Genomic DNA, 23,342 nt, shown 5'->3' on the forward strand with positions numbered 1-23,342 from the left:
CTTCACACACATCATTTCTTCCAACTAGTCCATATGCATTGCATTGGCCACATCTTGTGGGGTAGAACAATTCCAACGGACCCAACCACAAAAGAATGATATACAAATGCATATGTAATGTGTAGTACAATAGGCTATATGTACATGGTTGGTTACATATACATATAACATTGGGTACATATATGTGTTCGCATGTCGAGAGCTCTACAAACCCTATCAAAATTCTGGGGTGCGCCCTCGTGCCATGCTGCTGTTTTGTCCTCCTTTTTTTCTTTTCTTTTTCATAGTTCAGATTCACGTGGGAGGCTCAGCGAGAGCAAGCGTGTGCCACCACCCGCAGGCAACTTTTGTTGGCAGGACATCATCGAGTGGGACTTGAGAAGGGGTGTTCCGGTCAATCATGTCGCCCAAGCCAAGCTGTTCATGTGTAGAAGAATAAAAAAAACATGGTTTAAGATAAAATGGGATACGAATAAGGAGCACCTGCGCCAGGGTTCGAACCCATGGCTCACTAGTAGACAGCATATTTCAACGTTGAGATTATGGGCGCTACCCATGTGGGGTGTGGGTTACAAAAGAAAATAAAAAAAAGAGTGGTTGTACCTGTCCGTACTTGTTCCATCCCCAGCAAAATACCTTCCCATCCTCTGTAGGAATCCACAAGCAAAAGTTAAATAAGGGTATGGATGAATGATTACATGGGATTTGACCGGCTAGGTGAGAATGGTGATTTCCTATAGGGTTTTACCAGATGGTATCATATTTCATTGAATGTTTTTGCTGGCTGTGATTGCCTGACCTATACCTACAGCAGGTCCCACGCCTCCAACTGGGGGAGCGGATTGGATACCGAACGCTTCAGTAGAAGCCGCGGATTGGATACCGAACGCTTCAGTAGCCTTGGCTACTGAAGTAACGGGGCAAAACTTCATTGGTTGAATACCAAGGGACTATTCCCTTGAAATAAATGCTCTTTCATTGGAGATTTGTTAGCCGATCTTTCTTCATTTCAAAACTGTGATCTTTCTTCATTTCAAAACTGTCAATTTAGATCTCATACACGTTTCATATTTACATGTGTGCCGTGAATGTATATGTGCTGCTCTACACACGTGTGGACATAATATTCATCCTTGTGTGTGGACAACTGAGGCCCTTGCATTGGCGATCCAGACCTTTGATTAACGGGCCACCACCATGAATGGGGGTTTCTTAGAAGACCTTAACATTGAACTATCTTAACCCTTCTATCAATGACCTAAAAATAGACGGCTAAGAAGAAAACACGTCCCATATGAATCAAAAGTCTCAATCTACGAATTGACAGCAGGTCGTCTATCTATTATGCATATCAACAATGTGGATCCTCACCTGTGAGCCCACTTTTTCATAACAACGCTGTGTATCTCCGCCAAGTGTATCCACCTTCACGTGCATGCATGCATGCCAATATTCACCGTCCAAATCGTATCTCTATGGACCATTCAAATTCTCTTAACAATCTGGTCCGATTAATAAGATTTTTCAGAGATGATCCATCCATAGTGGGATTCATGATTTGGACGGTCTGAAATTGGTGTGGATGTGTGCCACGTGTACGACCGATAAGGTGTAATAGTACAGTGATTTGTGACAAACACACGTGGTAAGGAAGGTGTTTGATTTAGGTGATTGATAAAAGGCAAGGGCCATATCCCAATGGATGAGTATAAGTTGGAAATTATATAGATCTTGACCGCCTAAATCATATCCCTGTGGATAGAGCATATCCTAGAAATCACACAGATCAAACTCTCTTAATAATCTGGTCCGATCCATGAGACTTTTGAGAGATGATATAGAATGGTGGATCAATGATTTGGACGGTCTAAGATTGGCATCAAGTGGGTAATGTTGCTGGCAAAAAGGAGGAGGGTAAGAAAATTGAGAGAGCGAAGAAAAAAAAAAACCTGAAAATGGAGTTAGTCGAGTGCGTGCACGGTTGAAACGGAGAAAGATTGGCTAACGGATCTCCAACAGAAGGGCATTCATTGCAAGGGAACAACCTGTTGGTATTCAACCAATGACGTTTTGCCACATTACTTAAGTAATCAGTAGCCAAAAGGCTACTGAAGCATACAGTATCTAATCCGCTCCCTCCAACTGGCCCCTAAGCTGTTGCAGTCATGCAGTGGCACACGCATGTTTATGGGGCGGGGGGCCTTGTGTCCATTGATGTGGTTATAGATGCCCTCTACCAAAAAGATGATTAATTCCATGGCCAAGGATGCCACTTAAAAAGTCCGTTTTGGGACTTCAGTCTCATTCTGTCATTCTCATTCTGTCATTCTCATTAAAGGTTTAATAGTCTGAAACTGGTAAGCATCACTTGATATGTGATATGTAATAGTACGACGACAAAGCTGTATTGCCCTTTGTCAGGTCAAAAAAAGCCCAAAACGGGGTCATACGGGGCCATGTCACACAGTTGTATTGCCCTTGTCAGGCCGAAAAAGCCCAATGCAGAGTGATACGGGGAAATGTCGGTGGTGAACAGTATGTTACCCAGCCCATTTCACCTATATTATTTTAAACCTTGGTTCTTGTGTACCTTTTCATGTGTGCTAATACATAAGAACTAGGCTAATCAATGGGTCCTCTATGACTTGCATGTGCATTGCAAAGAAAAATCAGGCTCACAAGATGGGACCCCACTTAGACAATGGTGTAGACTTGTCGGCAAAACTATTCTTTTTTTATTTTTTATTTTTTTTGGGACGTTGCCCACTAATTTGTGCATTTGTGTCATGCTTGATCGACAGATTTACTTGATTTTGGGGTACAGAAGATATAACTGGGATGTCACCCACATGCAATGTTAGCGCTTTGCACCGACAGACCCCCTTGGGATTTCTCTCATGGACATGTAGAGGTTGTTCGATGGTTTATAATGCAGGGTAAATTAGATCATGTACATCTAGAGGTCATCCTATTCTGCTATCAGCCTATTTCTTCTTCATTGGTTGTGGACTGCATGGATGAGATTTCCTAGTTGACACGAATCTCTACAATGGACTTCCTGATCAGACGTACGGCTTATAACAATGCGGCATGCATCAAATTTGTCTGGGAAATCCAAACAAGTTCCTTCTCCGTGGAAATGCTCTAATATTAGGGATTACATATCCATAACCATAACAACAACTAGCGTCCCCGCCTTTTTAGAACATGAGTCTCTCACTGCCCACTGATGTGACAGCATGGAATCTTTTCTAAGCTATGCTTCTAACGCTCAGTTTACATTTTAAAAAAAAAAAGAAAAGAAAGCAACATGCCTTTCGATCCTAAACAGATTTTCGGAATGATCCACCCTTGTCGCTTTAGCAGAATCAATGGCTGAAAAGTTCGTTGCCCTCTCTTTTTTTAAAGGAAAATCAGACAAGAATATATTACGATTTAACAGATCCTTTCTACTAAATGACGAGGACGCAAAATCAACGGCTTCTTTGGCGGAAAAATGTTGGCCATGTAAAAGGGTTCACGTTCTCTTTCAATCACTGAATGTAAACGGATCACAAAAAGTTCTTTTATTGCATCTGCACATGACTCGTACTTGACGAGGCAGACGCAAGTCCGTTGACTTAAAATTCACTGAATGCATGATCTGCCCATCGTTGCAACCTTGTTTCTTAAAGTTTTTTTTACTAAAGGTTTTCTTTTTTCTTTTTTTGGGTGTGGGGGCCGTTAAGAAGGCTTAGGCAACTTTAACTTAGGTGGGTTTTTTCAAGCATCTAATTTTCACTTGTGCCTGATTTTAACATTGACTAAATGCTCTTAGTTTTGACACGATACCACAGAGGAAAATACCCACTGCTGAAGCCAGAGGTGAATGAATCAGATGGATGGGGGTCGAAAGCATACCTGTTACAATAGCATTGTGACGAGCTCCACAGGAAACTGTTTTGGCATGCTTGTTTTCCAGACTTGGGGCATCCAGGATCCTTGGGAGTGTCTGAAAATGATATATTCCATGGATAGCTACATAAATCTAATATGCTTTCAACTGAATAGGAGAGTTTGTTATAAAGCACTGTGATGATTTGGGGGGTGGGGGGTTCCTACTCTCCGCTGGGAGACAGGTGAGATCCGAGCTGTTCATCAGGTGGTGGCGCATGTATGGAAAATGTGGGCCATTGGTTGATTGATTTAACTGCCACGCACTGCCCATCCGATAAAGAGACATGCTATTTTTTTTTTCAGGCCATGACACAGACAGTGAGCACTCTAGATGAACAACCCAGATCTTGCACATGTGCCACTTTGGCACATGGGGGAGAGTGAGACAACTTGGAATCTTGCGACTCGCGATAGCTTTTCTTGTTGTGTTACATACTTTTCCTCCTTTTCCATAGAAAAACAATTTGAGCAGTAAAACAGATTGGGTGAGCTTATGACGTACCTCAGCATGATCATCGCCGGTGCCCAACTGCCCAAATTGATTCCCACCAAAAGCATACACTTCTCCATCAACAGAAATGCAAACTGTATGCCACAACCCAGCTGCGATTCCCTGCATCCGAATGCCACAGAGCGACGATACGCAGGCAGGACTCAGCTCATCATCTGTACTTCCTTGCCCGCACTGGACAAAGAAAATGCCATGACGAAAAAACAATTCTTTATATACTCGTGATGTGATCATGGTAACAGAATATGAAGGAAAAGATTAAGAAAATTAAAAAATAAAACAATATCTCCTGTTTATAGCGAGCCTCATCTTGAACAATTTACAGTGCTTTTCTCCACCTTTTTCTACAATCCTACATATTAAGCCTGGAGAGTGGTTAATAGTTTGAAAGCAGCTTGAATGGATACAGTTGGAAAATATAGATCGCAAAGGGCGGAATCATTTCAAGGAGAAGAAAAATCTGTGCAGTAACCAGAATGCTCTTACCGAGGCATTTTTGAAGTGCGCACGTGTCCTACTTTCAAAGCTTCAATTGTTAATGAATCAAAAGGTGTCAATAGCAAAGAGGTGGGAAAGACAGGTGGGTAAAAACATGCAGGCATGGATTTCTCCAGTGTTATGGTTGCATATGGATGGCACTCCAATGCCTATAAAAGCAAAGAGATCTAATTTGCACATTTGGTTTATCAGATAAGAAGAAACTTCTGATGAAAAACTGATTTATCCACCTGCAAAAGTGAGTGTTTGGGGCGCCAAATATATGGGAATGCTTTTTGACCCCACAAATGATACATTAAACACATCCAATGAGCAAGAATGAAGCATATGTTAATTGCAATTTATTCAAGCAAAGGTCAGATTTAGACATTTTTCATTTGCTTCTGTGTGATTGTATTGCAATCATCTTAATGTATACAATGTGTGAACCCAGCCTTAAAAACACTTCTCGAATGTGCATTATAAGCACTTCAGTACAGTACTAAGACATGATTCCATGAAGGGCCACATCATTCAGTCAGTTCTTAAGAGACTGCTATAGCTACCAGGTCCGAAAGCCCAATGCTATCCTGCCTTTGTAACGTGGAAGTGTGACTCCTCCTTGGAAGAGTTCATCATGACGCAGATTCTGATGAGCTAGAAGCCTAGAACTAGCTAGGCAGATAGGGTGGCCCGCCAAACCAGCTTGGACATATCAGCTTAGCTGGTAGTCCAGGCTTGGGCTCAAGATGTTTTAGCCTGGTCCAGCCTGGCCCGATCTGACTTCATATCTGCTTGTTCCTATCCTACAAATATGCCATTCCGATCCTCGGTTAACCAACACATGCATCTTGCATGTGGGCCATTGGTTCCCTTCCTCTAAATGCCTATTTATTTGTGTACGTGCAGCCCACTTAATCAATGGATGGATTAGGAACATTCATGTGGCAAATATAAATTTGATCAATTTTCGGGCTCAGGCTTTGGCCTGTGGTGGGCCTTGGGTCTTATTGTGCTAGGCCATGTTGGGCACAGGCCTTGGTCTTATAGTACTAGGCCCATGCTAGGTGCAGGCCTTGGGTCTATAGTGTAGGCCGAGCGTGGCCCAGCACATTGCCACCCTTATAGGCAGAGATGTGCCAACTTTCCTACTAAGCATAAAAGATGGAACCGGCTGGCATGTGTTGGTTCCTTCACATGCTTTAAATGGATGAGCTTCTCCTGCCACTCCCAACAATCGAATGAAAGAAAATGGTGGGAGTTTAGGGAACAATTATCGAAACCAAAAATAGTGTCAGACCTCTTGTAGAAACTGAAAACACTGGGAAGTGGGGGTCATGCCACAAGCAAAGCAACTGGCTGGAAATTCTTGCTCATGAAATAGCCCAATTGACATTATTAGTATTTGTCACACGGGGCATGTATGGAGTCCATGCTTATTTGAAATTCCAATATGTGGAGTGCAGCAAAGCCACCTGGCAAAATGGTTTGATGAAGCAGGCTTTTTAAATTTTTTTTTTTTTTTTTTTCATTTCCAAAATGAGAATCCTTAACTGAAGAACTAAAGAGATCTCAGATCAGAAGATATGATTATTGCATCATCTAAAGATCTGTAGGTGTGAATAATTTAAGTTAAAAGGCTGTTGCTTGTCAGCATTTCTATGGACCAACAGTTCAGGGCATGAGGGAAAGAGGAAACTAAGTTACCTTTTTTGCTGTAGAAATTACTCAGCTGAATGTGAAATGTGTCACACAGGCGTACAAGACTCATATGCTGAGTCAGCATGCAAGGTATGATAAACCAGGGTGACAAAAGTGCCTGCTAGAGTCAAGACAAGCTATTGAATGAAGAAATCTTGGGATTACAATATTGAGTCAAGCTGGTGGCACAACTTAAATTCAAATCGACACGGTTGATGGACCATGATGGACAGTGATGATCTCACGTGTGGCCCACCTACTTCACAAGGAGATTATGGTTTCTATTGTTTCATATTATTATTTTCCTCTTTAGTCCTTAAAGATGATGCGTTAAAATAGAGTTTAAGTTAATTAAACCTTAAAGGTGATGTGTTAGAATAGAGTTTAAGTTAATAGGCTTTGGTTTATATAATCACTTAAGCATGGGGGTATTTTTTCCACTTCCACATACATTATGGAAGCCCTAAATGATAAGTAAGAAAAGAAGTTAGGGGCCATCACTACCCTCTTGAGTCTTGAGCCTACTCTCTTTTTCTTGCTTCTTCTCATATTGGCATTGGAGAGGTAAAAGATCTGGTATCTTGTTCCTACCCCTTTCTTTCAATTTCCTTCTCTTCTCTTCTTCTTCTTCTTTTCCTCTCTCTACAAGGTAAAACCCTAAAGCCATTGGGGGCTGATTTACACAAATCACCATCATTCTTTGTTCAACCACCATATGGTGGGTTATGTAGTTGTGCCCCATGAATGTTTGAGGCCTACTTCTATATACAACCACTCATGATGTGAGGGTGTAGAGATTGTGAATGAAAGTAGGCCTTTGTTCATCTATAGCCACATTTTAAGATCAAGTGAGGGTGTAGAAATCATGAATGAAATTGAAGGGTTTTTGCTATTCGTCATCAATCAGTCCTTTACATGTGTGATAGTGATCATTGATCTATACTCTCCTAAAGCAAGCGTTGAGTGAGTTGAAGTTTTTCTGTGTTTGATCTCCTCTTCCTTAAATATGGATGTCAAGAAAATACTAAGAGCAGTCTTCTAACTTGATCCGAGTCATTGAATCTTCAAGTTACATCCACCAAACTTAGCAGCGTGGATGGGCCACATTGGTGAAAGTGTCTTACAGGAAGAGGAAATTAAAGTATCTAACATCTCTTAAGCCTAATGAGAGCTCAACAAATTATAAAGATTGGGTAGTAGAAGATGCTAAGATTAGAGCTCTATTATGGAATTGCTTGGAACAACATATTAGTGCAAATATTATCCTTTTTAAAATGGCAAAAGAAGTTTGGGAAAATGAAAAGAATTTAACTCATATATAGAAGTAACTTCAAAATATCTTTGTGCTTCAACAAGGAGATCAAAGAGTGTAGGCGAGTATTACTTGGCATTAAAGGTGTATTAGGGAAGAACTAAAACCTTTGTTGACTGATTATGAGACCACAAGATGGCAGCGAGAGGAATTTTGTGAGGACAAATTCCTTGCTGGTCTACATCCTGAATTTGAACCCATGTAGGCTCAGATTCTTGGAGGTAGGAAGTTCCATCTACTATAGTGGCATCTGACTGTATTTGGCGTGCAGTTAGTGAAAAGACACCAAGTTCATCTACTTGGAATTGATTGGCATTTATTTCTTCTTCTGGTAGGAGAGATTGAGGAAGTCATGGTGTGCGATTTGGTGGTAAAGAGGAGGTCGTTTTGGTGGTTGTGTTACAGATTTTGCTGGCAGTTGTGGTCGTGAAAATCAATAATACTCTTATTGTGGGCTTCCTAAGCACACAATTGAAACATGTTGGGACCTCACCGCCAAGCCAGCTTGGACGAATCAAGTTCGATCTTCTAATGCTAGTTTTGAGGGCTATATAGTCAAGCTCATCTCAATTCATTCCAAATCAAGTACAACATGTAATACAGTTATGTTCAAGGATGCCAAATTACTAAAATATCATTCCAATCATGCATCCTCCTCCACTGCTACTCTTGCTAAATCAAGTAAGATATATCTTGCTTCCTCTAAAAATTTACCTTGAATTATTGATTCTAGAGCTTCAGACTATATGACTGATAACTATAGTGTCTTGTCTCAATTAGATAAGTCCACAAATATTTCCTCTTTAACATTAGTTAACAGTATTTCAACCCATGTGTCTAAGTTGGGTACTGTTTATCTTACTCCATCTCTTAAATTATTTCCTAAATTTCTTTCGAGTCTATTGTCAATAAGCCAGCTAGATCCTTGAACTATTTTATTATATTTTATCCCTCATATTGTGAATTTCAGGATCTAAAGATGTAGAGGACAATTGGTGGAGGGCATGAAGCGAATGGCCTTTATTACCTCAACAATGGAATAATTAGAGCTGCATTATAAACAAATGTTTCACTTCATCAATGGCATTGCAGGCTTGGTCACCCTTCTTTGAGTAGTTTAAAGAGTCTGCTTAATCATTGTCTTATGCGTCTGAGTTAGATTATGAAACTTCCAAATTAATAGAGCATCGCATAATCTCTTTTGCCTCGTGTGGACAAAAGGAGTGATGGCCCTTTCTCTTTAGTACATTCTAATGTTTGGGGTCCAGATCGTACCACTAGTTTATTTTATAATACTTCATTATTTTTGTGGACTATTATTCTCATATGACTTAATTATATTTAACGAAAATCATCCTAAAGTGTTTTCCTGCTTTAAAGAATTTCACGTGGAAGTGCAAAAAAAATCAATACCAAGTGTGTATTTTACATTCAGATAATGGTGAGGAATATGTATATCATGAATTTAATTCACATCTCACATCTCAAGGCATTATTCATCAAACCTCATGTGCACATACGCCACAACAAAATGGTATCGTTGAACGTAAGAATCGATACTTAATTAAGGTTGCTAAGGCATTGTTATTTAACATGAAGGTTTCTAAAATGTTTTGGGGTGATTCAGTAGACTAGAACTTGACACTAAATTAATATGGCGTTGAATGTCTCATAGGAGGAAGTCCAACTGGGAGTTCCTCATGTATAGGAGGCGGAATATCTGATTGTTGTCTTCTTTAACAACCAAGACATAAATGATGTCAGTCTCTGTGCTTTTTTCCTCAAACTTTTCTACGCTTAGCTAATTTTTTACTCTCATCTTTATTAGATTTGGATGTTGGAAGATGTTTCATTGCGGGTAATGTGATATTAACACTATCCTTGACAAAGGAATAATTTTTAGCGCGAGTCAAATGCACCATATTTCATTCCCATAATCATGACCTCTTTATCAAAATGTGGCATGCATCCATGGAGACTACATTACATTACACCTCATCCTCATACTTAGATCCAAAACAAAATGAAGCAAAGCACCTGAAGTTAACACAAACTTCTCCTCGTTTCTTAAACAAACAAATCTGGTATAAAATTAGATGTTTATGTTCTTTGAGTTTTAATATATCCACCATTTCTTGTGAAACAATGTGCTCACTAATCCTCTTGTCTATCAAAATAGTGCATATTTTCCCACCAGAAGTGCAAGTGGTATGGAAGATATTGTGTGCAACCACCATCCATCATCAATCACCCGAGGAGTTGATAGCATCATCTGTTGGATAACCAACCACTCGCCCCTATAACCATCCATATCCACTAATTTTTTTCTACCATGCATCCCATCTTGTGAGTTTTAATATATCCACCATTTCTTGTGAGACAATGTTCTCACTACTCTCCTCTTCTACCAAATTGTACATATCTTCCCATCAGAAGTGCAAGTGGTGCAGAAGAAATTGCATGCAACCATCCCCCCTCATCGATCACCCGAGTAGTCAATAACATCGTTTGTTAGTGATACGTGCTTAATTTTGAATGATTATCCTTAATTTCAAAATCTTTCTTCATGCATACCAAAGGTAAATTAGTGCTCAGTAGATGAATTTTCATTGTGCAGAAGATTGTTAGAAGGTTAAGATGATCCGAGCCGTTCATGAAGTTCAAAGCCCAAAGGAGATTAAGATCAAGCATGTTAGAGTTATAAAGAAGTTGAGTTTTGAAGATCAAACAATCGCTCACTTCTCACGATGGAGATGATCGAGAGCCTTAAATTCAAGTGCAAAAAGCAAAGTTTTCAATTTGATCGAAATATTCCTGAAAATCCAATTTGCTCATTGGACATTTTTGGACTCTGTCAATTCGATTGATGGTCTGTCGATTTTTGTCGATTCAATCTACAGTCAGATCAACAGCGCACGCGGAATTGCGAAAATGTCGGTTTTGTTTTCAAGTCGGTCGAAAATCTCTATATAAGCAGGTTTTAAATGCGATTATGGGATAACCACAGAGAGAGAGAGAGAGAGAGAGAGAGAGAGAGGAGAAGTGGAGCGTCTTCATCGTCCATCTTCCTCTTCATCTTCTAGTTTACGTTTTTCATGTTTTTCTTTGAAATTCGCTCTTCTTAACACGATGGTTGGCTAATCTCTTAGCTAAGGCTAAGGGGTGAACCTTTTGATAAATTGTTAATGTTTTGTTTGTTTTGATTCAATATTAGAGATTTGAATGATGAATTTTAATTAATTTGATTGGTTATTAATTTGGTGAACATCTTTGATCCATAAAATCCATTGATATATATATATATGTGTGTGTGTGTGTGTGTGTGTGTGTGTGTGTTGGGAATTATAAATAGATTTAATTGTTTCATTTTCCGATTGGGACAAATCCTTATTTGATTCCAATTGAGTTATAGGTTTGAATTAACAGATCAAGCATTATGAATTGATTAAAAGGGGTGATGGGGACATCACGCACGCACGCACGCGCACACCGCCCTCCCTATGCACGTACACAAGGAGGAGGGCCCCACCGTCGATCTGGATCAATGACGACGTCCAGAGAGGGCCTCCTAGTTAGAAGACGAAGTTTTGGTTTGTTGAAGTGGGCACGAGAGTTAAGTAAAGCCCATCATGGGATCTCATGATCATGGCCCAATAGTCTGATTAATCTTATATTTTAGGTTTTTCTTATTAATGTTATTTAGAATATCATAGACAGTTTAGATTTCTTTGATTAGTTTTTATTTTTGTTTACTTCATCGCCAAGTATTAGGTTGTATACATGGCGCGAGTTTTGTGGTATAGGGTTTTCTTATAAATAGGCACCCCTCATAGCTTTTTGATTCATTGAAGCTTAATAAAAATTTTGCATTTTTTTACTCCTTTGAGTTCTTGAGTTGTGGAAATCCAATTGAGTGCGAAGCCCTCCCTTCATCGAAGGGCTAACTACCATGGTGTGAAGTCACATCGATCCCGATTCGCCCCCATCTTCTACCATCTCTATTTTTCATCTCCTACCACCATCCGTGCTTCAAATCTATCCTTTATTGCAACAGTTTTCCTCTTTACAACAGAATTCCAGATTCTGGCACTGCAGGAGGGCTGAAACTTCGGCGAAGCACTACGCACAGATTGCGCATCTGATCGACGCGAAACTTGGGAGTTTTGAAGTCCTCCCCTGGCCGACCAGAGCCAAGGAGGCGCTCCCTCGCACGTGAGGCTAAACCCCTGGGCACGTGCGACACGCCTGGCCCGCTGTCTGTGCGCGGGAACTATCTCCAGGTTCGGATTTCTGCCTATTCTACTCCTCTCATGCCTATTCTCCCTAACCCTAACCCTAGATTACATTACTTTCAATTTATTTGCCTATTTTCTTACCCTAGGGTTCTCTGAATTGGAATTGGTGAATCCCTTGGATTAGGGACTGATTGTTGTGCATGTGTGAATGCTTTTCACTTCCCTTATCTTTTGGCTCATAATTTTTATTGATCCAGCCCTAACATGTGTAGGCCTGGACCCATACAAATTCCCCTTGCTTGAATGTTTGAACTTTTGTGTGGGATGTGAAAATTTTATGTGAATGTTTCTGAATTAGTTTGATTTAAAGCCTGAGATCTTGCATATCATAGTTAATTTTCATGTCTTGCATCAAGGGGATCTCTGAAGTCTCTGTTTTCTCTTATTATTGTTTTACGCAATTCAATTCGCTGGAGCGAAAACCAGATTTCTTCTCCTCTCTAATAGTGTTTTTATTCCCTCGGTCCATGTGGATCGACCTCGGATTCACCAAGTACTTTATTACTTCGCTACCTACATTTGGGTGTACAATTTTAAAGTTGTAGAAGTCGGATAACCAACCACTTGCCCCTATCACCTTACATATCTGCTAACGATCTTCATATTTTGTATCATCTTCAACTTCCATTTGCATGAGGTCGGGAGTATCTTCAACATATTCTCCTTCATTGGTCAAATTCACTTTCATTGTCGACTGATCTTCATGACAATGAAAAAGAAAAAAAACAATGTCCCGGCCGCCCACATTTGAAGCATGTAAAAGGAGTATTGGTTTTCCCTATCTTAAGGGTACTAGACCCACATCCATAACCACCTCCCCTCGGGTTAGGGTTTGCCTTCATTGTTGGATGTTGTTCCATAGTCTCTCGACCTATGGGAGCCCTGTGGTTGCCGTTTTTAGGAAGTTAACATGCTGCCCCATCATCAATGATAGTCCTTGTACGGCACCAAATCGTCTCCCAAGTCCCCAATTAATTGTCTCCTTGACCTTTATTGCAAATGTTTATGCATTAGACATCTTAAATACATCTTTAATAGCTAATTCATTTTTTTTTTTTTTATGTCCGGCTTAAGACTATTAAGATATCTTTAAAATTTTTGGTCTTCATACTCATGAGACCTTGCCCGTGATGTGAATGTATGAAACTCTTTGGTTTATTCACTTACTGATTTGTTCCCATAACGTAAATTGTAACATCTCTAATAGAGGTCACAAGCATAAGTTGCGAGTATGAACTTTCTTTTTAACTCTTTTTTTTTTTTTCATATTTTTTTTTTAAAGAATTTATTTTCTCCTTACCTTAGTGGATTCGTTCAGCTTGAAAATCATCCCACCATGCTAGCGCTTGACCGAAAATTTTCTTATCTACCAACTTTCCTTTCGATTGTCTGCAATTTTCTCGTACCTAAATACATTTTTCAACTTAATAGTCAATCGATGATGTCGTTAACATGCAACAAGCCATTACATACTTACATTCCAACAATCGAAGGATTAATTATTAGTGTCTTCACAAACCGAGGTTGCACGTAGTTGGTTAGGACCTTGGCAGGGACCTTCCCTACGTATCCACATGCTCTAGCTTCGGTTTCTGGATTCTCTCCTCGTCGGAGCTCTCCCACTTGATTAGTGAGATTGCTTACCATATGCATGACTTGATCTGCTCACTCTGTGAGTACGCGGATCAATTGAGCTACTTGCAAAAGATCTTCCTATGTCACCCCCTTAGACGCCATTAAGAGATGACATAGAATCGAAAATCCCCAAAGATAACACACTTTGGTGTAAAATTATCTAACCTGGTTATCGAATCAGTGAGACCTTGACACCCGAATCACAAAGATGAACAAGAGTACACCCACAAGAATAATGAATTAGAGGAAGAATTAACTTTCTTGATATTGAACTTCTAATAAACTTAAGAAAAACTCAAACTTTCAAAGTTTTGGAATGCTTACCTCCTCCCTCCCTTTTATACACCATAAATGAATCTTTAATTAGAATCCCCAACTAAGAGATTGATTTTAAATCAATCATAGTTGATTTCAAATCAATCTAATATATCTAAGATGGTAAAAGCGTAATAATTGTAAAAGCAAATTTAGGAAATAATCCTCAAAATCTTCAATCACATCTTTAAATCAACCCTCATATCATCAATCACATCTCCCATATCTCTCACAAATGATAAATTATAGCTCTTGATATTTGGGCCCCAAATCTATAAATAAACAGTCTAAAATCAGCATATGCTGAGCCCTATGGTGGGCTGTAGGCCTACATCACATCGTCATTGGCAGTGACAATGCGAGTATTGACAAGTTGAAAACATTTTTACAGCAGCACCTTTATACAACGGACTTGAGCAATCTTCAATACTTCTCAAGTATTGAGATAGCAAGATCTAATGTGGAATTCATTTGTCGCAACAGAAATATGTGATGGGTTTATTGGCCAAGGCAGGTCTTTTAGGAGCCAAACTAGTCAAAACTCTTATGGACCCAAATCAGAAGCTTGGTGTAGATAAGGGAGACTTGATTGATGATTCAAGAGGATATCATTGTCAAGTTAAAATTTTAATTTATTTAATGACTACTCAACCTAAAATCACTTTTCCTTGTGGTTCATCAATTTCGTAATGATTTATTTAATGACCACTTGACCTAAAATCAGTTTTTCTACAAGTGTTGATCCGTTAGTTTATGCAAGCTCCCCGTGTTTCTCATATGAAGCAATGTTTCATATACTCAAATAATTAAAGGGAGCTCTTGGTCATGGACTCATGGTATTCTATATAAGCCAATGCCGATCTTCAAGTAAAAGGGTATTTAGATGCAAACTGGGTTGGTTCTTCATCTGACAAATGAGCTAATAGAGGCTATTGTACCTTTGTAGAAGGTAACTTGATTGATTAAATGGAGTAAGAAGCAGTGTGTGGTGGCCCGTTCAAATGTAGGGGCAGAGTACAAGGCAATGACTCATGCTATGTGTGAGCTTGTTTAGTTGAAGACCTTGTTGGGCTTGATGGTCGATGTTATTGTGAAGCTATATTATGACAATCAAGTTGCTTCTCATATTGCCAATAATCTAATTTATCGAGAGAGTACTAAGCACATCGAAGTTTATCATTACATCATCAGGAAAAAAAAAATTGCGAGTAAGAAAATTTACATGTCGTTTGTTAAGTCTTAGGATCAATTGCCAGATGCGTTCACTGGGGCTCTTAGTTACACTCATTTGAATCGTCTCTTCATCAATCTGGGTATTCATTATATATATGCTCCAGCTTGAGGGGGAGTGTTGATGGATAATGATGAACGATGATGATCTCATGTGTGGCCCACCTCACACGGAAATTATGGTTTCCATTGTTTCATTTTATTATTTTCCTCTTTAGTCCTTAAAGGTGATGTGTTAGAATAAAATTTAAGTTAATGGACTTTAGTTTGTGTAATAACTTAAGCATGGGTGGTATTTTTATATTCTCACATATATTATTGAAGCCCTAATAAGGGACGGGCTAGGGGCGTCACCCTCCTCTTAAGCCTTGTCTCTATTTGGTTTACTTCCCCTCATATTCTCTTCCTCCTTAATCTTACCTAAGGAATAGACACATCAAGCCCTTCTACATAAAGGGAGCAATAAGTGTAAAGTAGCTTTGGCAAGGGAGTAGCATACTAAAAATAGAATTCATATAACAGTTTTATCAAAAGTAGAGCAAGAAAATGCATAGATGAGTAACTTATTCGAGGAAACTCACCTGTCCATAAAGTCCCCAGCCAAAAGTAAGCACTGCTCCAGCATCTGTTGATGCATAAAACAAAAGCATATATTTATATTAGCATCGGTCATGGTAATCAAATGCTTGAAGTATTGACTCAGGGGGGGAGTGCATCAGATGGAATAATTTCTTACATGTATAATGTATCCTAACAGATTGGGCCCAATTTTTACACACTAGTGGAATCTTTATGCCCCTAGGATTCTAGTAGTAATTTATTTGGAACCTCCCAAGGAACAAGAACTGCCATTCTAACACTTCTCAGGGAATTCCATCCACATACGCTACGTTTATGGTTGACTAAATATTGCTCATCATTATTTAGCTATTGCATTTACTTTTCTTGTTGTTGGTCATGTGTGTAGATTCTATAGAATTAACTTTGTACACTGACTTTGGGATTCCATCCACAGTTTATGATGAACAAGAACTGCCATTCTAACACTTCTCAGGGAATTCCATCCACATACGCTAAGTTTATGGTTGACTAAATATTGCTCATCATTATTTAGCTATTGCATTTACTTTTCTTGTTGTTGGTCATGTGTGTAGATTCTATAGAATTAACTTTGTACACTAACTTTGGGATTGGAAAGATCTTTTAGAAGCAAATACTTTTCTTTTCTTTTTTTATTTTTTTTTTGGGGGGGGGGGGGGGGGGTGTTTTACGTGGTCATAAGGGTCTTTATGACAAAATCAATAGTTGCATTCATTTTCATTAGAAGATTTGACACACAACACGTCAATGGAATCTTTATGCCCCAAACCCCAATTCCAACAGTGATTTATTTGGTCCCTACCAAAGAATAAGAACTGCCATTCTAACCCTTTTAAGGGGATTCCATCTACAAACGCAAAGTTTGCGGCTGACTAATATTGCTCATCATCATTTAGCTATTGCATTTACTTTTCTTGTTGTTGGTCATGTGTATAAAACTAACTTCAGGATTGGGCACAGTATGAAAGATTTTTTAGAAGCATATATTCCTCAAGGAGGCCGATTGGACGTGGTCATACGGGTCTTTATGAAAAAATCAATAATTGCATTCATTTTCACTAGAAGATTTGACACACGCAAAATCCAAAGTAAAATAAAAACTACTATCAAACCACCTACTTGCGGATATTGGATTGTATTACTAGTAGAATACAGTAGAATACATATCAATAATTGCATTCATTTTCACTAGAAGATTTGACACACGCAAAATCCAAAGTAAAATAAAAACTACTATCAAACCACCTACTTGCGGATATTGGATTGTATTACTAGTAGAATACAGTAGAATACATATCAATAATTGCATTCATTTTCACTAGAAGATTTGAAACACGCAAAATCCAAAGTAAAATAAAAACTACTATCAAACCACCTACTTGCGGATATTGGATTGTATTACTAGTAGAATATAGATGAATGCAAAATTCAAACATAAAACATAATACAGCCACATGATGAATTTAAACACATCATGCAACTATATAAACTAGAAATATTGCTTAAAGGGTAATTCAAAGCAGTTTCATGCTTTGGATCCATCACCTTAGCGATGAACCAAAGATATTATTTAGCAATGCCAACAACTTGGAAAGCAATATAGCCATCAAATGCTGACCTGTGATTACTGCACTATGCCGACCTCCACAAGCGATGGCCTTCACAAAATTTCCAAGTGCTTTGTGACACTGCCCCTCCGAACCTGTGCTTCCTCTAGGAGTAATTGAAGGTCCGCCTTTACCATGAGAATAGATCTCGATGCAAGGTATCAAATGAGGAGAGGACACCATACGGATACGAGAACCCAAACCTAGCTGCCCTTCCCCTCCATAGCCCCAACCCCACACCTGTCCTACATCTGAAACTTTGGGAAAAACAGGATGCATCAGTGTATTTGCCAAGTAAGAGAGCTCTCTTAACTTGATTCTTGTGAATAATGCACAAAACTAAATGAGACATATAAAGAGGTGGACTTTGACATGTTTCTACATCTATAAGCTTGCCTCGTGCCAGTGAGAAATGAAATGGCTAGGGCCGCGAGTTGGATCTCAAAGTCCAACTCTCCCAAATGTGGCAAATGTTCAAGACATGGGCCGCTTATCAGGTGGGCCCTGCCAACTATGTCAAGTGACCTTAAAATCAGTCCAGTCCAGTCATTGGGTGCCACATCCATCAGAAAATGGATAGTTTGAAGAAAGTGACCAGCTATCCGCATTCTAAAGACATGTGTGGCCCACATGATAACCACACCGACCTGATTTTCAAGCCATGTTACATGCACTGTGGACAACCTGGCTCTTGACATACTGCCACATTAGCATGTGTGGGGAGTCTAGGATTCAAGATCCTGCTCTTGCAAGCAGCCATAACAGAGCTCCTGTCTAGTGGTAATTCGGAAGAGAAAATACAGGATTTACCTGACAATGTTAATGTATGGCGTCCACCAGCAGCAACTGTGACAATCCTAACCCCTGGATTCAATGTTACCAGGCATGGAAGTGCTGAAAGAGTCTCGTCACCCGATGTTGAGCTTTCAGAAGCCTGTTTAGCTGATGATAGCTTTCTTCGCTTTGTAATTTCCCCACCCCCTCTACTGTCATAACTGGATGCTGCTGCACTACTCGATTTTGAAATTTGTGACCTGGGGCTAACTGTAACAGAGTCACCCTTCATTTAATTAGTAAGCAACAAGCTAAAGACCAACTTTGGTCACTGTCCCTGATAAACAAGGCATTTGGTGAAATCACCTTGTTCGCTCGACAACCCACTCTGTCTGTCCAGTGGTTCCTTTTCAAGGCCTCCCCCTGCCAATGCATCTCCGACGATCTTCCCGGATGGAATACACTCTTTCCAACCCCAAGTGTAGACTTCTCCACAGTCTGCTTTTAAAATGAGAGCAGTTGAAATATTTGATGAGTATAGATATTGATGTGACACCAGATAGTGAAAATAACAACATTTGTCCCATGCTCAGATGCAGTTTTGATTCGAATTGCAACAAATAGCTCAATAGAGAGGAAATGATCAAATTGCAATTACCGTGGTACTATTCATAATGAGAAAGTAGACCTCAAATTGCAATATATTCTAACTTGGACCTGTCCCCTAGATACAAATACTACAGAAATTGCAACTTGATAATTTCCTCTCTATTGAACTGATTATTGTAATCTAATTCAATTGTGTGCCCAAAGTCATCCTTAGAAGCCACCTTATGAAAACAAATTTCATGCATTACCAATCTTAAATAGAACAAACATGGTACCTGTAACTGCAACACAATGGGCCCAACCTGCTGCAGCCTTCACTATGGAAGTTTCGGTTGGAAGAGGAAACGGTTCTGGAGTTTCCTAAATGAAACAAAAGAACAAGACGGCAAATTTTAGTGCAGAGAAGAATTAAACATTCGATTGTATACAAAGAACACCAAGCACCTGACTACCTCATGCTTCCCAGAAGTCAAATAGCTTTGACCTAGATCATCAGCCGAACCCCACGTGATGAGCTTTCCCGATTCTGCTCCAGCATGGTGGAATTGCAAAATGAGATTCATTGATTATTGAGAGAGATTTCATCAGTGATTGAAACAATGTTCAAGATAAAGTTCTCGACAATTTTCAAAATTTTGTAACAAATAAATTTAAGCCTGCAATATCTGTGAAGCATATGGAAACCCCAAAAGGTGTATGTGACCCAAAGAAAAGAAAAGTCCAACTTCTTTCTCAGAAAAGCTATGAGAACAACAAAGGGCAACCAAAAGAGGATCTTAAATATGATAGGTGAATTTATGTGGAAAATTCTACACTTATCGGGATGTATAAAAAATCAATGATGTCAACTGATGTAGGACGGATGGCCTAAACTAGGATGATGCAAATAAATTAATTAACGGATTACCAAAATAAATCAAAGCATAAAATAAAGCCAATCTACCACAAAATTTGAGAAATCAAATATTTAATTAAGCTCACGTTCAAAACCACATCACAACTATTGATCGAACATAGCCCAATGGAAGGTAGAAGTTCCATTTAGCATAGGATTTGTTCGATTCACTTGTGCTTTGCTAGGGTTTAAATGAATTAGGTTTTGGGTTTGGAAATCAAGAAATTGGAAATTTAGGATTTTATAAAAGGCTAGGGCTAGGTTTAGGGTTAGAGTTTTATAAAATAGAGAAGAAAAGAGAAGAAAAGAGAGGGTTAATGAGGGGGAGGCCGTTTGGCTGTACAGACAGGTCTGTGCAGTGTACGGGCATACCCGTATAGTCGTACGGACGGTGTGGTGGGTTTGGGTCAGTTTGATCGGTGATGAGTTGGGTTGATGATGATGGAGTTGTGTTTGAGAAATAAGAGAAAAAAATATTCAATGGAAAAGGAGGGTTTGAGAGAGAGAGAGAGAGAAGCAAAAGAAGAAAGAAATATCTTCGAATCATTCCAATGGCTTCACACTAAGTTCCATTCACAGGAAGTTTTCTTACTCAGAAGAGGCAATGTAGAGAAATTTCATTCAATATGTCCATAATCTCAAGTCACAAGTCTCAAACAAGTATATATAAGAAAACCTAAGCAAACCCTAGGTCTAGAACTATTTTTGACCGTCTGAATCTATCAATGATTAAGATCAAAACATAAATCTCTAATAACCTAAAATAAAACTGAAAAATAAAGATGTGCCACACAGCACAAGGATGATGTCCAACGTGCAACAGGTCTGTCCACATGTGATAAACAGCCTGGATGAACGTGGTCCAATGTGTCCATGGCTCAGATGTGCAGACTAGGGTGTTCGCACACCTAAACCTGAGTCTCCTAACATATCCAACGGTCCAGATCACCAAACCGTTGTGTCCAAGATATCCAATGGTATGGTCTAATGTTTGTAACATCTAGATGTGGTCCAGGTCAGGCTGGATGACATCCAAACAGTCCAAAGTTGTATCAATCAGTTCCAAACAAGTAACCCACATGCATCTTCCTAGTGTGAGATCTTAAAAAGTACAAAACCATGCATGCGGCTGAGAACTTGAATTGGGTCCACTAAGCCCCATATAATGATCATCCAACCATAATGAAACTGGGGTTGGGGCCTCAACTCTCCTCCTCCCCCAATAAACTCGTGTAGGTGCTCGAATGCCCTCATAATCGGCTCTTCTAACATATAGTTAAAAGATATGCTGTGCTCAAACTTCCAAGAACTCTTGTGAACGTTTCTTTTCATGTGTGGATAAGCTAGGTAGGAATTACTCTAGGAAATCTCTAATGAGATACTAACAAATAGATATCCCTTATAGAAGCTTACATGGCTTGAAAAACACAAGAGAAAATATACAAAATACCCAAATAATAATAATAAGATAAGAAAACAAGTAAAACAAAAGAAAAAAGGTATCATTCCAGCTACCAAAAAACAGAGGAACTTAAGATCACGTTCTATCCACAATAAAATCAATCCCAGGAATTATGTGCAAGTAAAGAGAGCCAAGTAATAACCAAAAAAAAAATTGCAAAAGATGGCTACCGTTGTGTTTGGATGAATAATTGGATTGAATTGCAATAATTAGTTCAACAGAGAGGCCATGTCCAAATCGTGTATACCTTTTTTTTACACGCACACCTACCCACGCACACATGCACACCTGCACTCACGCCGTGGTGGGATTTCACCACCTATGGGTACTCGAACCCCAAACCTCATGTTGAAACTCCAACGAGTCTGCCACCGAGGCAAGGATAAGGACCCTCCAACTAACATTACACTTACTTTTAAGTCCAACTTTGAGGTATCATAATTGCGATCTCCAGACTATTCCCTCAAACACAAATATGAAAGGGAATTACAGTTTGGTCATTTCCATTCTCCTTTTCTTTTTGTTTCTTTTTTCATTTCTTTTTTGAAAGATAATGAACTTTTATTAAAAGAGAAAGAAGAAAACAGCAAAAACAAGCAGTAGACAAAGGCGCTAAGGCACGACTCAGTTACACCCCAAGAAAAGAAAATTGCAGCCCTTGAGACTTGAAAGACTGGAAGCCCAGTCAATAACAAGACATCTTGCCCTTTGGAAGTCCGCTCCATTGACTTTTGAGTTGTTTGTGAAGCACCTCGAATTCCTTTCCTCCCAAACTGCCAGAATAGAAATCCTCCAAAGCATCTTCCGTGCCAAGCATGAAGGAGGTTATCCACAGTCTGCGGGAAGCTCCAAAGAACCTTGAATTGATTAAAAAAATCTACCCAATAGAGCTCACAAAAGGGCAGTATATGAAAAGGTGACCCATCGTCTCCTCGTCACACATGTAAAGGAGACAAATGTTCAGGAGGATCATTTCCATTCTATAGCATCTACTATTGCAATCCATTTCAATTGTGCATGCAAACGCAGCTTACCACTTTGCGAGAATCAGAATCCAGATAATTAGCTAAAAATCCACAAAATGAACTAAAATTCATTTTAAAAAATTATAATGCAAATCTATCCAAACTAACATGAAGCTTTTCTGTACCATTTCAATTCAAGAACTGGAAAACGGGTGTATGAGAATCAATCAGGGTAGGTGTTGATATCAATTTCCTCAAAAACGACATTGAAACGGCTACGAATCGAAGAGAAAGTTCCAGAACTCACCGGAAATGGCGGTGGCGAAACCGCACCCGCCGCCGCAGACGTCCTTCCATGAATCTCCACCGTTGGATGCAGGAAGTTGGACAGCGGACGGAGAAAGCAGCGGCGATCGCTGCTGGGAAACTCCGGGAAGGTATCCCCACATGAAGACCAGCTTCTCCTTGCTGTCTTCTTCCATCCGATTCTCTTCTTCTCCTCCTCCAGCATTCATGGCGGATTTCAAGAAACGGAGAGGAAAAGATCTCAGCCTCTGGTTTTGACTAGGGTTTTTGGCAGAGAAAATGGAGTTTTTTTCGTTTTTCTCTGCTTCTGGTTGTAATGCACTGATACTGTTGTTTTCGGTTGAGGGGTGGGGGGATATCGTTTTCAGTGGAATCGCGGCGCCACGTTGGATGATGACGTGGCAATATAAAACACGTGGCGGTCAGGGAGCCGATAGATAGTCTACGCGATTCCTGGCCAGGAGTTGGCCGCGAAGTTTCTGGAATAGTTGGTCGGTCTTGCGGGGTTTCTCGTCTCTCTCTTCATCAGGTCGGATACAATACAAAGCTTTGTAGATTAGGCTCACTATACAACACCACGTTTGGGGTCTACCTTGATATTTGAATTTAATCTGATCCGTTCATCATATGAAAGTACAAATTTTCATATATAATAAAAATATTCATGACCATAAAAGTATTACAACTGTCACAATCAAGGGAACAGTTGGCA

General features: G+C 39.5%; 1 protein-coding gene across 2 annotated transcripts; it reads right to left on the reverse strand.

Annotated features, from left to right (window-relative positions):
* Positions 1-78: 78 nt before the first annotated feature.
* On the reverse strand, positions 79-22,965 carry LOC131252799 (ultraviolet-B receptor UVR8-like). Of its 2 annotated transcripts, none has more exons than XM_058253515.1 (11): positions 22,632-22,965; positions 19,455-19,528; positions 19,278-19,362; positions 18,760-18,891; positions 18,430-18,663; positions 17,631-17,870; positions 15,994-16,037; positions 4,439-4,621; positions 3,901-3,991; positions 604-647; positions 79-417 (listed from the first exon to the last, which is right to left on the reverse strand). In XM_058253515.1, exons 1-11 carry the CDS (start codon positions 22,837-22,839, stop codon positions 295-297), a joined length of 1,458 nt encoding a protein of 485 aa, XP_058109498.1. In that variant the 5' UTR covers positions 22,840-22,965; the 3' UTR covers positions 79-294. The 2 variants fall into 2 exon arrangements, with proteins under 2 accessions (XP_058109498.1, XP_058109497.1); XM_058253514.1 differs by having other exon boundaries at positions 17,631-17,876.
* Positions 22,966-23,342: the final 377 nt, after the last annotated feature.

The sequence above is a fragment of the Magnolia sinica genome, chromosome 8 (genome assembly GCF_029962835.1).
Source record: "Magnolia sinica isolate HGM2019 chromosome 8, MsV1, whole genome shotgun sequence".
Lineage (NCBI taxonomy): Eukaryota > Viridiplantae > Streptophyta > Magnoliopsida > Magnoliales > Magnoliaceae > Magnolia > Magnolia sinica.